The following is an 18,350-nucleotide window of genomic DNA, read 5'->3' on the forward strand; positions in this document are numbered from 1 at the left end:
TCATTTTGGGTCAAGTGAAAAGTGGGTCTAAAAGTTATTTGAGTCAGTTTGGGCTGAACTGTTTAAAAGGACCTCACCAAAGCAGTTAGGGGAGATGAGGGAGGAGGTCGCCAGGGTTTTCCAATGGGCTTCTGCAGCGGAATCACAGCGAGATGAAGCCCTTGCATAACTATCTACTTTGAAGAAGACCCGCTGTCAGAACGATGAGGCCTGAACCTAGTGCAACGAGCCCTTGGCTCATGCTACTGTCCACTAGCAAGAGCTCAACAAATACATCGAGGACCTAAAGTGAAACAGCCCGGCCCAAACTAACCCAAATAACTTTTAGACCATTTCTTCACTTGGCCCAAAATGGTTAACCCAAGTTATTTAGTAATTTCGTGCTAGCTATTATATACAATTCGAAATTGCCATAATTTTCCAATGTGGGACGCGGTACAAGCAAGCAGCTGATTCTTACACTCTTCCTTGCTAATTTTGCGACGTCCTCGTCGCAACTGAATCAGATACAATTGCTAACCAGGACCCGACCCTTGGGTATTGTGGTTCGTTAGTACCTCGGGTGGTTCCACCTCGTCTCTCACGAGTAGCCCTTTCCTCGCAGGTCCACTAGCTCTGCACAATTTGTCTGACCCAGGGTGGCTCTGATACCAATTGAAACAGTCCGGCCCAAACTGGCCTAAATAACTTTTGGGCCCACTTTCCACTTGACCCAAAATGGTTAACCCAAGTTATTTAGTAGTTTCGTGCTATCTATTATATACAATTCGAAATTGCCGTAATTTTCCGATGTGGGATGCGGTACAAGCAAGTAGCTGATTCTTACATGAAGGGCATGACTTCGGCAACAGAGGAGTGTCCCGACTTCGGCGGCATGCAAAAGAAGGCTGGACAGGGCACTTTCGGCGGCAGGTTCGGCGGCCGAAAGTCCCTTCCAGAGATGAAACTCAGGCACTTTCAGCGGCACTTCGGCTGCCGAAAGTCCTCTCCAGAGACGAAAGTCCCTAACCTTCGGCGGCCGAAATCCCCTTCCAGAGTCGAAAGTCCGAACTTTCGAGGGCAAGCTTAGGCAGCCGAAACCACCTCCTTCGCATGTTCGGCAGCCGAACCTTCCTTCGGCGGTCGAAACTGGGTTTGCCAGTAAGGCAGAAACTTGTTCTGCTTCATGCAAATCTTACCCAACTTCACTCAAACATGCAACCCAACTTTCCACAACCTGCATATACTCAAGTATAGGCACAAAGGGGTCCAAAACTAACTTAAAACCCCAACAAACATCACAACTAAACACATATACATGCTTTGACCACAAATCAACCAAAAACTCAACGTAACCTAAACATGCATCTCTACCCATAAAACTCCATAAAACCTTCATAAAACATGAAAAGAAGTTCAGGATCTTCACTTACCTCTTACAAACAAGAAGATAAATGATCCCAACGTGGAGATATGGAGAAACTCTCCCTCAAAGTCTCCAACTTCAAAACTTTTGGTTGAGTTGCTCAAAAGCTTCAAAACAATATAAAACCCATCAAACCTTTGAAAGATTTGAAGAAAACATGAAGATCACCCAAGGAAAAGCATGATCTCACCTCTGTCTATGAAAATGGAAGAAAACTTATCCATTCACCGACCTAGGGCCTTTTATAGGTGGCTGGCCAGACTACCTTTGGCGGCCTAACGTGATTCCAAACTCATGCATGTTCGGCGGCCGAACTTCACCTTCGGCGGCCGAACCTGACATTTCTTCCTTGGTGCTTTTCTTTCAAAACTTTATTTCCTTTTATACTTAAAACATTAAAACATACTCAAAGACTTTAGAAAAACATAACTCTTACCCTTCTAGAGGATTCCGACATCCTGGATTCCACCGGAGAGTAGAATTCCGATGCCGGACTCTAGCCGGGTATTATAATGGGGATCTACAGCTCTATGGGAATTACAACTTCCGTCCCAAATGCTAGCATGAACGAGGTCTCCCCTGTCGGTATCCAAAGTATAGTCCAGAATGCCCACAAGATGCTATGCAAGTCGGTTTCCCAATTCTTTTTAGCTCCGTCTAATCATTTTTTCAGCTCTCGGAGGATAGCTCGGTTTATCACCTTAGTTTGGCCATTCATCTGTGAATGAGCTACTGAGGAAAACTTCTCCATATGCCCATATTTCTGGTAAAATCTCGAAAAGAGTTGCAGTCAAATTGCTTTCCGTTATCTGATATGAGCATCATGAGTATCCCAAATCGACAGATGATGTTGCCCCACATAAAGTCTATCACTTTTCTAGCTGTGATGATGGGCGCAATCTCTATCTCAAGCCACTTGGAGAAGTATTCTACAGCCACGATAATGAACCTCTTATGCCCCACAGTCTTAAGGAATGGTCTTAGAATGTCTATCCCTCAGTGCAAGAACGGCCATGGGCTGAATATACTTGACTGTGGCGTAGCTGGACTGTTGATGGCATTGGCGAACCTTTGGCAGATATCACATTTTTTCACAAATTCCATGGAGTTTTTCTTCACTGTAGGCCAGTAATACTCCTGCCAGAAAATCTTATTCACTAATGTGGTTGCTCCTTCATAAACTCCACAGACCCCCTAATGTATCTTTTGAATTATTTTGGATACCTCTTCCAGTCCTACACATCTTAACCATGGTCTGGACTTCCCTTTTCGATATAGAGTCCCTCTTATTGCCTAATGATTAGCGGCTTTAACTGCAATTCTTCGAGCTTCTGCTTTATTCTCGGATAATTTTTCGGTCTTGAAGTACTCAAGGTATGGGGTCATCCAATTTTGTTCTTCGTCAACTTACATAATGGAGGCTGGCTTTTCAAAAGTAGGGATGTCGATTTCCTGCACATATACTTCATCCGAGAGCTGTTCTAGCTCTTTTATAAATAGTTTGCTGAGTATGTCAGCTTCTTCATTTTTCTCTAAGTATTCATCTATATTCTACCATAATTCTTTGCTCACCGATTTGGGAGAATTATTAAAAATTTAGTCAAACATAGTATTTTTTTAATAAAAAATATTAAATTGTTTTTAAAAAATAATTTTTATTTTTCAAGAAAAAATTATTTTCTAAAAAATGTTATTAATACTTCAATATATAAACTAATTTTATTTATACCTAATCATAATCTTACTGGAGTGATGACTGGTCAAAGTTTCTAGTTTTTCTCTAGGAATTTGGGACCTGTTTATGAAATTCATTCCTTAATTTTATATACACAACGTTTAGGAGGTTACAGTCATTATTAAGAGTTATTAAATATGATGATTTATTATTAATTTTACATTAATTAAATAAAAATATTATATTTTCATTATTTTTATTATTAATTTTACATTCTTTTTATATAATATTATATGCTTTTGCGTAATATTCGAAATTTATATGTACAAAATTAAAAATAAATAATCATATTAATATATATATATATATATATATATATATATAAAGGTAAAAAAGAAATAAATATATTTTTAATTGAATGAAAGAATAAATATGAAGTATAATTAATAAATTATACAACGAATCAATGAATATTTTAATTAAATAATTAGACAAATTTAAATTTAAACTTTTTTTTCACTAACAGGTGCATCTAAGCAAATTATCTTTTTTTTTTCGCACTCACAAATTTAGTTTGATAATAAATGTATTTAAGTAAATTTGAAACGTCTCAGGTTCTACTCCTTTAATTTTCGATCCCCGTTTAAAAAAAAATTACCCATTTTTTTATAATTTAAACAACATCAATTAAACTTTATTAATTAAAAAGCAGGAAATTTTCTTAACAGAAATTTGGTATTTAAACTGAATACAGAAATGAACATATCTTTTTTTTAAAAAAAAAAAAATTGAAATCAATCAACATATCTGATCTTTTTATTTCTTTAAATTATCTAGTACATGAGAATTTCCTAGCTATATATTCTAGGCAATTAATTATTACCACAAAATTAAAATAATAAAGGCCCTACTACAAAACATAGAGGGCCATTACAAAACATGGTTTCTTAAATTTTAACATATTGAATATGTGAAAGAAATTTATAAACCTTGTTGTATGGCCCGGCGGTGTCTACTCATCCAACGCTACCAACTTCCAATGATAGAAAAAAGATCTATGGCTTTATCAAGCCAGGGACAAACACTGCATGATTGGTTTCATTCAACCATTCAGCTCCTTGAATGAAAGGATCAACAGTAAACGGGATTACTTTAGCCTTGTCGGTAACGATTTTGACCCATTTGACCCTTTTACCAGGGGCGGCTCCGGCGCCGGTATTGGCATACTCCATATAATCCAAGGTGCTAAGGTACAAATCACCATTCCATGGTAGCCATCCATCTGGGTGAATGACATCTGTGATGTCTGATTCCATGATCACTGCTCTTGAAAACTCCTTCCATGGCCGGCCCAAATATGAGAGCATGGTGGTCAATCTGTCAGGAAATAATTTGTCTTCAGCTATAAATTTGCAGTTCTGGAGGACTAATCCAGTTGTTTGATGCTTTTCAGTCCTGCCTTGTGCAGTGACAGTGTTAAATTGGCCTGGCATTCCTCTATTTGCAACGATAAGAGAGTTCTGTATCACACAAGCGGCGTTGCCGAAGATGAAATCAATGGTGCCTGAGACTGTGCAGTTGTTGTAAAATTGACGATGGGCATGGACGTATAAGGTGTCTTGATACCCATCAATCTTGCAGTCGAAAAATGCTGCCCTATCAGACTGGACTCTGAGTGCCACAGCTTGGTGACCTTCAGCACCGGCAGTGTTTTCGAATCCCATGGATCTGGCAGTGAATCCTTCTCCTAAAGCCTCTGAAACATCAATACAGCAAGCAAAAATCTCTCAGTTTCATCAGATAAAAACAGTAAACTAATATTCTCATTTCTTACCGAATGTGCAAGTTCTCATGGTTTTAAAGCCAGTTTTATTGCTGCGGTCGCCTGAAACAACAGTCTTCAAAGGGCCATCACCATACATAAACACATTGTGCATTTTCTTGCCCACACTCACGTACTCTTTGTAGACTCCAGCTTTAACATGGACGATATATTGGCCATCATACTTTGGTGGGAGTTTGCCAAGAGCTTCCATGATGGTCTTAACATCTCCACTACCATCTTGAGCCACAGTAATATTTGGCTTAATAGTGCTAATGTCCTGGGTAGCGAAAAGCCGACGTCCTGAGCCTGAGTACCAATCAGGGTAACCATCGTCGCCCATTGAAAGAAGCCGCCGACTGTGATTGTTACTATCATTATCCGCATCGAGCTTTAATCCGAAGGAAGATAAAATCTTTGATAACCCATTTACGATAGCTAATGCATTACTGGTGAGTTGGTTGGCGTCGAGCATACCATCTTTCATTTCGGTTTTGTACTCGCTATTTGGATCGCCGAAATCATCTAAGCAGGTTGATTGATAAGTGATAACAGCACTTAGCCAGTTCTGTAGGTCAGCTACTCGTTTATTCATGGTGTGAACATCACTCTCACCCACTGAAGAAAATGAGTCCTGAAGCTCTTCGACTGCATCATCCAACATGCTTTTGCAATCTTCCAGAGCCATTTTTGTGTCGTTATCAGATGAACCTGCCTTCACTATTAGACTATCTGATAAATTGAAAGCTTTCTTGGCAGCTTCCATGGTGGATAGAATAGCTGCTGCTAAATATTCTTTGGGGTCACTAGAATCTTCTACAGAACCAAGACTCTTCTCGCAAGCTTCCTTATAATCAGTGGGTTGACATATTGAAGCCACATTTTTGGATGAGGTAGACAACGTCTCCTCGCTGTTTCCGCTTTTTTGGACGACAGCTACAACACCAATCACCACTCCAACTACTAGGATGAGTGAAAAAGCCGATACAACAACTTTGCTCATCATCTTCAATAATTTTTTGATTGGAATTTATCAATTTTTTCCTTTTTTTTTTCTTCTTTTTTGTATATTTGGATAATATCTCCCTCTCTATTGGATACTATTCATTAGGAAATCGATTTCCGATTCCTACGAAAGATATGGGATACAAATAAATTCGCAGAAGCGGAGGAGAGGAAGAGGAAAAGGAAGAGGAAGAAAGCTTCCTTTTATTGTGCTACTCTGAAACACAGAGCTATGGAGCTTTGCATGGCTATGGCTTCATTTTATAGTAAAAGAGATGCTGTCAAATTCATGGTTGATCGATTTTGTAGCTAATGGGACGTATTTTGTGGCTTATTGAGGAGGATAATGAATCCAAAAAACCTCAAAATTATTGGTTATCGATAGAAAAAATCAACAGGAAAGAGATCAGCTAAAAAATCAACAGGAAAAGATCACAGTGTTGTCCGATTCAGCCTATAGCATGGATTTGATTGTGAAATTCTCCAATTTAATTATATTAATATTTTTATTAATTATAAGATTTGATTGTGAAATCTTATAATTAATATCTGAAAAATTGAGATCTCTCACGACCAATAAGTTATAGCTAAACTTTTCGCTCCAACAGCTTAATTATTATTGATTTATTGAGTTTTATTTATTTATTTATTATGATTTTCTAAACTACCTCAGTCTTTAGTGGAAAAGTTCAAGGAAAAGAAAAAGAAGCTAATTTTGGAAAATCACAAGCCTATAAATCTACTAACTTGAAAGCTTTTCAGCATCAACAGCTGCAGAGCACAACATATTTGTACTCTATCACTCCTCTTTGATTTTTTGCCCTTTTGTACTATCAAAGAATCATCCATTGCCTGGGTTGATTATTGGGAAGAAATTGGAAGACAAGCCTAGCTACGAACAGAAAAAATGATTGGAAAAGTTGCTGTTTCCGCGATTTCCTTGATTCTTGTAGTCGGTGTCATCATCGGAGTTGTGGCTTCTGTCCACCGGAATTCACAAAAAACTGTCAACACACCACAGATGAAAGCTGCTACCCAAATATGCCAACCTACTAATTACAAGGATACATGCACCAAGGTTCTTGGTTCTGCCAATACCACTGATCCTAAAGAGCTAATCAAGGCAGGCATTTTAGCCATCTCAGATTCCTTGAGCAGATCCATGAATTTGAGCGAGGGTCTTGTCAGAGAAGCTACACATTCGCCCCGGACGAAACTTGCCCTGCACGATTGCAAGACATTGCTGAAAAATGCCTCTGATGGGCTTGACGACATTCTTGTAAAGATGGCTGACAGCGACTTGAGAAACATAGCTGAACATTCTGATGATTTTCGGATATGGTTGAGTTCTATGATCTCCTATCAGGAGTTATGCATTGATGGATTTCAGCAGCACGGCGACGTTAAATCTAAAGTGCAAGACAGTACGAATTATGGCAGTGAATTAATAGATAATGTCTTGACAATTCTTGGTGCGATTTCAAACATCTTGCAAGACTTCGGTCTCCAGTTTAACATTCCCCATGCTCGTCGTCTCCTTGGAGCTGATGGGTACCCAACCTGGCTATCAGCTGCTGATCGGAAACTTATGGCTGCTGCTGGTCCTACACCAAATGCAGTGGTGGCTCAAGATGGCAGTGGACAATTCAAGTCCATTACTGATGCTATAAACTCATATCCTGCCGGCAGCACTACCAGATTTGTTATTTATGTAAAGGCCGGAGTCTATACCGAGCAAGTACTGGTGCCAAAGACTCATGCTAACATTCTCATGTATGGTGATGGACAAGATAAGACCGTTGTCACCGGAAAAAAGAGCTTCGCCGGCGGTGTAAACACCTTTAACACTGCTCCCTTTGGTAAGTTCTATCATGGAAAGTAATTATTTTTTTCTCCTTTCTCGATCACTTAGGCTCATTAATGACACTTTCCTTTTCAATCTACAGTGGTTGAAGGACCAGGGTTCATCTGCAAGGACATGGGATTCGCGAACACCGCAGGTCCTAGTGGTCACCAAGCTTGTGCCATTCGAGTTAACTCAGATATGTCAGTGTTCCACAACTGCAGGTTTGATGGGTATCAGGACACATTGTTGTACCAAGCCGGACGACAATACTACGGCAACTGTGTCATCACCGGCACCGTTGATTTCCTTTTTGGTTACGGTGCAGCTGTGATCCAGAACTCCGAGATCATTGTTAGAAAGCCTGGTGAGGGCCAGAAGAACATAGTGAGTGCAGATGGCAGGAAAGAAAAGGGACAAAACACTGGTCTTGTTATCCATAATTGCAAGATTATCCCTGAGGAAGCACTCATCCCTGAGAAGCTCACTGTGAAAACATACTTGGGCAGGCCTTGGAAACAATTCTCAACCACTGTAATAATGGGGACAGACATAGGAGATTTGATTCAGCCTGAGGGATGGATGCCATGGGATGGAACCCTATTCCTTGACACCCTTTACTATGCTGAGTATGCCAATACTGGAGCTGGTGCCAATACTGCTAATAGGGTTAAGTGGAAGACACTTCATTTCCTTACCCCTGAAGAAGCTCAACAATTTACCGTCGGAACATTCCTTCCCGGTTCCGGTGATTGGATCAAAACCGCTGGAGTTCCTTTCTTGCCAGGATTGAAATGAAAAATCAACAATTTTTGTTCTTTCAATCTTTCGCGTATTTCATTGAAGTTTTGTTATGATTTCTCTATTCCTTTGAACATTTTTGAATAAGGAATAAAATCTTTATTTATCACATGTTAATAGCCTTCTGTTAGTTATATTTTTTTTCCTAACACAAAATCAAATATCTCAACTCATCTAAGAGAAATCAACCAAATTATCCATTAATTATACGCAAATTAGGCTTCTAACAATGATCATGGAGCTCTGGATCATATTTGCTGTCACATTCCGAAAACGGAGGAATTATTAAATTTAAATTGTACCATTCTAAAGTTAGGGTAATTAATTTCAAGAGAGGTGTTAGCTTAACCACGAACTAATTAGGAGAAGTGTAAGTTTATTCATAGTAACTTGACACACAATTCGTTTACAGGTAGAGCTCTAAAATTTATACTTAAAAATCCAACTTACATTTCATATAAAGTTATACATAAATACAAAAATAACATAAGAATGATCAGTAATAATATTTTAATATTTTTAACCTTTAATAATTGAATCATAAGAAGTTCAAATAAGAAAACAAACATATTTTAAAACAAAGTAGATAATACGATAAATAAGTCAGAATCAAGTCATTTTTGAGAAGTGCTTAAGGTTTTCTCGATATGTTAGCTTGAGATACTTGTTAAATTCGACGTGCTTACCTAAATGAAATGGACTTTTAAAGGTTAAAAGTGTAATTTTAGTAGATCAATCTATGAATATTGAAGGTTTAAAAATTAAATTGAAACATAAGAAAAAGTTTAATGGGTTAAAATGAAAATATGAAAAGTTTAAAATTAAAATTCAAGTTTAGTCCTTCATTTTTGTCACCTCTTCAACTTAGCCCTCCATGTGTCATTTAAATAAACTCAAAATAAATAATAAAGCACAAAAAAAAAGGTTTTCTTCTTCATTCTAGAAGTCTTGGCCAAAATTCCTCCATGAAAGAACAAAGGTGAACTTGGTTTTCTTCATTTCCATCAAATCTAAGCCAATTTCTTCACCAAATCAATTCTTTTCTTCAACTAAATTTATCCTCATATCAAAGACAAGAAAATAAACCATAAATTAAAATATTTAAAGACGAAAAAGTTAGAGTTCCAAGTATCCAAAGCTAAAAAGCTAAAAAAATTTCAAAGCAAAAGGATTTTATAAAAAAGTTTAGTATTTGTATGAATTTCTATTTTCTTTAATTTTTTCATGAATATATAAAATCAAGAATTGGTTTTGATTGCGGGTAATATTGATTTGATTGCATGGATGTGTAATATAAATGTTAAAATGGTGTTTGGAAGCTTTAAAGCAAAAAAAATTTAATATGAGAGCTAAAAATACAAATATGGTAGAATAGGTTTTAATTGCGCAACCTGTATTGGCAATTTCATAAACCATTGTGTAATTATTAAAATTAGGCCCGACATATATTAAAAAGACGCTGCGAAAAAGAGCTAAAATTTTTATGAGTGATCAAATTCTGAATCTATAACTAAGTGTATGTAAATTAACAGTGAACCTAAACCGGTTATAGGGATAATGCATCTGGAATAATCTATATTACTTATACCATAACTAATTCTTTACTCATTGAAATGAGTTAAAACCAATGCCAAATAAACTCTAAAAAGTATACCTAAAACTTTATAGAATGAACTTAAATTTTAATCTGTATGAAAATACATGCATCTGATATGTATTATTTGACTAAAAACAGATACCAATACTGTATTAGTTAGTATCTGATTGGACATCTTGCAAAGAAAAATTCATAAGATTAGAATATACAGATTATATGGATTCAGTTTTTTTAATAATTAATTTAATACTTGATAAGTCACATTAATGAAAGGATATTGCAATACTTGATTTTTTTTTTTTTTAAATTATAATGAGAGAACCATAGCTGGATTTTTTATGCATGCTTCTGTGGGGTTTTCTGGTATAATCGAAATAGTGTTATATGGAAGCAAAGTCTCAAAACACCAGCTGCTTTGATCCAGTTTATTCGTTCATTTCATTCCACTGGGATTGGCTACTTGTGCAACAGCCTGCTTCCACAATGTCCACGCAGACAAATGGAGCCAATGTTTCCTGTGAGATGAAATGGTTTCCTCCTGCAATGTTCACTCCAACAGCTTAATTATTAATTAATTAATTATGATTTCTAAAATAACTTCAATACTTAGAGGAAAAGTTCAAGAAAGACAAGCTAATTTAGGAAAATCACAAGCCTATAGAGCTACAAACTTTAATTTTCACTCTAACAGCTTAACTATTATTGATTTATTATGATTTCTAAAAATACCTTCACAGTTCAGAGGAAAAGTTTCAGGCAAAAAAATGCTAATTTAGGAAAATCAAAATCTTATAAATTTAGACACTTGAAAGCTCTTCACCATCAACAGTTGCAAAGCGCAACACATCTGTACTCTATCACTCTTTGATTTTTTTTTTTTTTTTTTCTCTTTCGTACTATAAAATCCATCCATTGCCTGGAAGACAAGCCTAGCAACAAAAAAGGAAAAAAATGATTGGAAAAGTTGTTGTTTCCGCGATTTCATTGATTCTTGTCGTCGGTATAGTAATCGGAGTTGTGGCTTCCGTCCACCGGAGTACAACAAAAACTGTCGAAACACCACAGATGAAAGCTGTTACACAAATATGCCAACCTACTAATTATAAAGAAACTTGCACCGAAGCTCTTAGTTCTGCCAATACCACTGATCCTAAGGAGCTAATCAAGGCAGGCATTTTAGCCATCTCAGATTCCTTGAGCAAATCCTTGAAATTGAGTCAGGGTCTTGTCGGAGAAGCCGTTAGCGAGCCCCGCACGAAACTTGCCCTGCAGGATTGCAATACGTTGCTGAAAAATGCCTCTGATGGGATTGAAGACATTCTTACAAGGATGGCTGAGAGCCAATTGCAAAGCATAGCTGAACATGCTGATGATTTTCGAATTTGGTTGAGTTCTATTATCTCCTATCAGGAATTATGCATGGATGGATTTCAGCACAATGGCGACATTAAATCTACAGTGCAAAACAGTACGGATTATGGCAATAAATTAACAGATAATGTCTTGACAATTCTTGCTGCGATTTCAAACATCTTGCAAGACTTTGGTCTCCAGTTTAATCCACCCAAAAATTCTCGTCGCCTCCTTGGAGCTGATGGGTACCCAACTTGGTTAACAGCTGGTCATCGGAAGCTTATGGCCGGTGCTGGTCCTGCACCAAATGCAGTGGTGGCTCAAGATGGCAGTGGGCAATTCAAATCCATTAGTGCAGCTATAAACTCATACCGGCCGGGCAGCAGTGCCAGATTTGTTGTCCATGTAAAGGCCGGAACCTACAACGAGCAAATACTGGTGCCAAAGACTCATTCTAATGTTTTCATGTACGGTGATGGACCAGATAAGACCATTATCACCGGAAAGAAGAGCTTCGCCAGTGGTGTAAACACCTTTAACACTGCTCCTTTTGGTATGTTCTATCATGGAAAGTAATCATTTTTTTACTTAAGCTTTGGTAAGATTAAGACAATAGCATAAATGACACTCTGTTTTTTGCTTTTTTCCATCTACAGTGGTTGAAGGACCAGGGTTCATCTGCAAGAACATGGGATTCCAGAACACAGCAGGTCCTAGTGGTCACCAAGCTTGTTCCATCCGAGTTAACTCTGATATGTCAGTGTTCCACAACTGCAAGTTTGATGGGTATCAGGATACATTGTTGTACCAAGCCGGACGACAATACTACGGCAACTGTGTCATTACCGGCACCGTTGATTTCCTTTTTGGATATGGTGCAGCTGTGATCCAGAACTCCCAGATCATTGTTAGAAAGCCTAATAAAGGCCAGAAGAACACAGTGACTGCAGATGGCAGGAAAGAAAAGGGACAAAACACTGGTCTTGTTATCCACAATTGCAAGATTATTCCTGAACCACAGCTTGTCCCTGAGAGGCTCACTGTGAAAACATACTTGGGCAGACCTTGGAAACAATTTTCAACGACTGTAGTAATGCAGACAGAATTGGGAGATTTGATTCAGCCTGAGGGATGGATGCCATGGGATGGAAACCTATTCCTTAACACCATTTTCTATGCTGAGTATGCCAATACTGGAGCTGGTGCCAATACTGCTAATAGGGTCAAGTGGAAGACACTTCATTTCCTTAACCCTGTTGAAGCTCAACGATTCACCGTCGGAACTTTCCTTCCCGGTTCCGGGCAATGGATAAAAACCGCTGGAGTTCCTTTCTTGCTTGGATTCCGTTGATTGATCAACAATTTTTTTTGTTCTCTCAATCTTTCTCCTTTGTCATTGATTTGTTTCATGATCATTTTTGAATAAAGAATAAAATCTTTATTTTTTGCAACATGTTTTTTTCTTCGATGAAATGGAAACCTACCTCTCGTTTACTCGGATGAACAGCTAACAGATTAAACATGTGACTGCAACATAGCCTTACATCAGTTTTATACTTTTTTATGAGGTGCAAAAGCTGAATTACTCAAACTCGGGACTATTTGCAACGGATGAAGCGTCAGTTGCAAATTAAAACAATGACTGATGGAGCTAATTACAAATCATCGACTGAGACATATACTGTTTTATTTTGGTGAAAAATAAATAACATTTCAGGTACGTAATAGGATGAATTTCAATAGTATAGAATAATTAATTATATTTTATATATTTTTATAATTCAATTTCAAATTTTTACACATTTTATATATTAAATAAAAAAATTTGAAAATTATATATATTAAAATTATATATTTTTATAACCTTTCCCATAATTTAAACTGATTAATTTTAATTATTTATTAAGATGTATAATAATTATAAAAATAGGATTAGATTACCAATTATAATAATAAATTACAAATATCAATAATTTATTAATTTTAATTATAAAATATTAATTGGTCAAATCAAAATGTTGAAGAATAAAAATTTCTAAGAAAAAAAAATGTAAGTGCTAAATAAAAAGAAAGTATAAGCCTTTATATAGGCACTCGTAGATTTAACTTGGTGGTAAGTGCCATCTAATTAAATATAAAAAATTTCATATTCTATTCTCCCAATTCATAATTCACATTTTAAAAAAAAAATCTTTATATAGAGAGAAAAGGAGAGATTAAAATCATACTTTTAATAAATTAGGAAATTGTGCTCACAGATTTAGTCTGGTGATAAGTGCATCTTGCTAAATTTGAGAGATCTCAAGTTCTACTCCTCCAATTTTCAATTTTCATTTCAAAAAAAATAATAAATTAGAAAATTAATTTAAAGTATTTATTGTGAAGTAAATATTTCCTTAATTTGAGATTTTGATTTTAAATATTTTTTTTAATTATCTTCATAGAAAATATTCTGTTTTATAAATAGAAAATAATTTACATATTGATAAAGCAAAATAGAAAATAAAAAGCATTTTTTTCATTTTCTTAAAATAATTAACTAATAAATTATAAATTAATGAATTCATCTTATTTTACGTTGAAAAATGAGAAATTAAAATACACAGGAAATGTCAAAAATATTGTTTAAAATTTTTTAAAGTTTTTTATAATTAAATTTTAGTTAAAAATTGTTGTTTTAAACAGAGGTTTTTAGTGTATTAATGTATAAAACAAAGAGATTCATTTTTTTTTCAATAAAGATTAATTAAAAGATTTTTATATTACTTTTTTGTATGAGATAATATTATAATGATGGAAATTTAATAATATATAGAAAAAATTTAAATTTAATAGTATAAAATATTTTTTATAAAAATACCAAAAAATTAAGGTAAATATGTTTGTGTCGACTTTTTAAAGCATGCTTATTTAGATGATAAATTATATTTAACCATAGCATATTTAAAAAAATTTGGATACTTATTTGTTTTAATAAAAATGAAATTTTACTACGTAATTGAAATTTAAAAACTTTTAGATCTAGATTATATCTAAATATCTAATATAAAATAATAATTTGATCATATTTTTCTCTAATTTTAAACTATCATAATATTGTTATTTTAATATTATTAAAACAATAATTTTGCACCTTTAAACTATCAAATACACAAATCAGACCATCAATACTATGATTTTATCAATGTCCGAAATAGACTGATCACTTTAAGACTTGTATCACAAATAGGAATTAAACGTAGAGACTATTAATCTCGGTAAAAGCCGAGCAGGCTAAGCACGATCTGTTATAATCTAAAAATAAGTACAAACCTTGACAGACCTCTTCAAAATTCGGAGCATACGAGAAAATCTATTTAAAGTTCATACTATAACGAAATATTGAATATAGGCACAACTAATTTTAGTGACTAGAAGGAATCTGCCTCTATATAAGTCGGATGAGCCAAACACAATCTGATGAGTCCAGAGTGAGGTGTTGACTTCCAATATGGTGGTGGCCCCTCTAGTCCCTTCCGAAGTTTTTTAATGCGCATGTTGTCCATTTGACTAGCGTGATGTACACGATAGACGGAATATAGACTAAACCTGTTTCGCAATTATGAACCGCCTAACACACCTGCCAAGGGTATTACGTCCAATATGATGGGACTTGGCGCCAGAGGTCATCAATTGAGCTGATGAAAGTATATATACCTCAAAACCAATCCAAAACAAAATGTTAATTGTTAGTCTCTCTCACACACACAATCACAGAGAGATCTCTCTTTTTGAGGCTCTTTCATCTCTCACTCTAAAAACTCTCTTTTCTCTTCAATACTTAATTATTATTTATTTTCTCTTCGTATTAATAAATCTCACATGATGTTAAATTTAACTTGAGTTTCAGAGGGTCTCCACTATATTTCACAATTATAAGCCGTCTGACACACCTGCCAAAGAATATCACATCCAATCTGGTTGGACTTGGCTGAGCGATCAATGTATATATATCTCAAAATCAATCTAAAACAGGAGGTTAATCTCTCACACACACACATTCATAGAGGGATCTCTCTGAGACCCTCTCACCTCTCACTCTAAGAACTTTCTCTTTTCTCTTCAATACTTTATTATTATTTACTTTCTCAAACTCTTGACCGTCTTCTCATATTTTTCAGATCCCCTTCCTCAACTATTTTTCATTAACAATTTCACATTCGAGACTAGTAGGATACCACTATAATGCAGTAGTAGTGTGGGTTCAAACTCTTAAACTTATGACAATACATTGAACGACAATTCGCTTTGCTTTCCCATGTACAGTGACTGAAGGACCAGAGTTCATTGGCAAGAACATGGCATTCGAGAACAGCGCAGGTCCCGAAGGTTACCAAGCTGTTGCCATCCGAGTTAACTCAGATATCAGTGTCCCAGAAGTGCAGATTTGATGGATATCAAGACACATTGTTATACCAATCTGGACGCCAATACTACAGCAACCGTGTCATCACCGGCACCATTGATTTCATCTTCGGTTACGGCGCAGCTGTGGTTCAAAACTCCGTGATCATCGCCAGGAAGCCTCTTCCAACGCAAGCAAACATAGTAGCAGCAGATGGCAAGACAGAAAAGGGACAAAAAACTGGGCTTGTCGTCCACAAATGCAAGATTATCGCTGAAGACAAGCTTGTCCCTGAGAGATTTACACTGAAAACATACTTGGGGAGACCTTGGAAACAATACTCAATGACTGTGATCATGGGTTCAGAATTGGGAGATTTGATTCAGCCTGAATGATGGTTTCCATGGGAAGGGATTCAATTCATTGACACATTGTATTATGCTGAGTATGCCAACACTGGACTTGGTGCGAGTACTGCGAACAGGATTCAGTGGAGCACACTTCATTTTCTTACTGTTAATGAAGCTCAACAGTTCACACTTGGAACATTTCTTGCTGGTGCTGCTCAGTGGATCAAAGACGCTGGAGTTCCAGGGCTTTTTGCCAAATTAGGGTCGGGGGAAACTTTATTCGGGTATTTGGGGTCCGTAAAAACTTATTTATGGATTTGAGGTTCGCCTGCGAAAAGAGGACCTGGCGCCTCTCAAAGAGGCGCCAAGCATGGTCAACGAGGCGCCAGCCTCTCCCTGGCGGCTCGGGAACTGATAGAATGCCTGACGCCTCTTAAAGAGGCGCCAAACATCCTGGCGCCTCTTAAAGAGGCGCCAGGCCTGCCCAACCCCTATAAATCCCCCCCCATTTTTCACCTCGTCTCCCTCTTCCTTTTTATTTTCACCCTGCTCATTTCGTCTCTCTGTTCCTTTTGCTCATTATTCTTCACCTGCTGATTTAATTTTTTCACTTTTTTTTTCATTTTCTGCTTCTGTTTTAAGTAATTAATGGCATATATTTATGTTGTTCCAAAAGTTTTACGCGAGAAATTAGCTAAAAATAGAGTGAAAACAATGTGGAAAAAATTATATAAATTAAGAATAAATCTTCGTAGTAATTTTTTTCAACATGTTTTATGGCTTAATTATTATTTGCAAGAAATAATTTGTTCTGGTTATAATATGCGGAATATAAAAATGGTTAATATTTTGATTGAAACTGTTTCATTTTATTATTTTAAGATTTTAAATTTTATTTGGTCAAAACCCGAAATAGAAAATTATTCTGATATAGTTAATTATTATTTTCGTGTTTACGAAAAATTGGATTATGTACCTTGGATGCGTCTGCAATATAGTCTTCTTATTTCGCAAAAAAATTTTGTAAAAGAGAGAATAAAAGATTAAGAGGTACGTATCTAGTTAAATTTAATATTTAATTTAATGTATATTTCTCGTAGTATATTTACTAACTTATTAATTTTAGGAGGAGGCGAACGGACAAGTTACGAAGCAAATATGTATGATTATTTAGAACAAAGAAGGGGAAAAACATTTAAATCCGCTAGACGTTCAAGCGAAGGACTCAAATTTGGAAAATGTAAAAAGAAATAGATAATTTAAATTTTATATAAGTAGTTATTAGTATCTTAAATTTGTAATCTCTTTTTTATTTTAAAATATTTATGTTATTATGTTATGTTTATTTAATATTAATATACTTATTGTAAATTAATGAGTCAAAATTGTATTTAATCAATATGCATGTTACGGTTTACATTAAAATTTATAAAAAATAATAAGTAAATGTCATTAATCAATAAGTCAAAATTGTATTTACATTAAAATTTACATTAATCAATATGCATGTTACGGTTTACATTAAAATTTATCATATGCATGTTACATCCAGAAAATGTCATCCTCTAAAGATCTTCGCGAGTCATCACCACGCCAATCAAGCAGAGAAAGGAGAAAATATAATAGTACTAACACTATAATTGACAAATATATAGATCCAAACAGTTGTTCATGGTAAGGTCACAAGCGATTTTTTTCAAATCAACCAACTAATGCTTGTTTGGAACAAGGTTTTGCTAACCATATATTTGTCGGATATCATTCCAAGAAAATTTCTGATTTTGGAAATGCGACAATTACTCCTCAATCTGATTGGCAACGTTTGTGGGAAATTCGATGCGAATTGGAAGCTTACTGTGGCTACCATGAGTTGCCAATTCCAAAAGCTATATCGGCAGACATGGCTCGTAATACATGTAAACAAGTAAAGAAGCTCAAGGATCAACTACTTAAGGAAATTACGCTTATGGAAATGAGACTGGATAAATACCATGCTCAACAAAATGAATTTCCAAGTGTATACGACGATAGTCAATTATCATGTTCCAGCAATTTCAACGTACTCGATAATGACCTGTCTGATTATAGTGACAATGATTGTAGCGATTTTACAAA

At 35.7% G+C, this 18,350-nt stretch overlaps 3 protein-coding genes across 3 annotated transcripts; 2 read left to right on the plus strand and 1 right to left on the minus strand.

Annotated features, from left to right (window-relative positions):
- Positions 1-4,081: 4,081 nt before the first annotated feature.
- LOC110619560 (pectinesterase) lies at positions 4,082-5,908 on the minus strand. The gene is made up of 2 exons (XM_021763072.2): positions 4,915-5,908; positions 4,082-4,836 (listed from the first exon to the last, which is right to left on the minus strand). Exons 1-2 carry the CDS (start codon positions 5,906-5,908, stop codon positions 4,136-4,138), a joined length of 1,695 nt encoding a protein of 564 aa, XP_021618764.1. The 3' UTR covers positions 4,082-4,135.
- Positions 5,909-6,814: 906 nt separating this feature from the next.
- Positions 6,815-8,548, plus strand: LOC110619206 (pectinesterase). Its single transcript, XM_021762490.1, has 2 exons — positions 6,815-7,766; positions 7,854-8,548. Exons 1-2 carry the CDS (start codon positions 6,815-6,817, stop codon positions 8,546-8,548), a joined length of 1,647 nt encoding a protein of 548 aa, XP_021618182.1.
- A 2,551-nt stretch (positions 8,549-11,099) lies between these two features.
- LOC110619223 (pectinesterase) lies at positions 11,100-12,852 on the plus strand. Its single transcript, XM_021762521.1, has 2 exons — positions 11,100-12,054; positions 12,158-12,852. The coding sequence occupies exons 1-2, from the start codon at positions 11,100-11,102 to the stop codon at positions 12,850-12,852; spliced, it is 1,650 nt and encodes a 549-aa protein (XP_021618213.1).
- Positions 12,853-18,350: the final 5,498 nt, after the last annotated feature.

The sequence above is a fragment of the Manihot esculenta genome, chromosome 7, assembly GCF_001659605.2.
Source record: "Manihot esculenta cultivar AM560-2 chromosome 7, M.esculenta_v8, whole genome shotgun sequence".
NCBI lineage: Eukaryota > Viridiplantae > Streptophyta > Magnoliopsida > Malpighiales > Euphorbiaceae > Manihot > Manihot esculenta.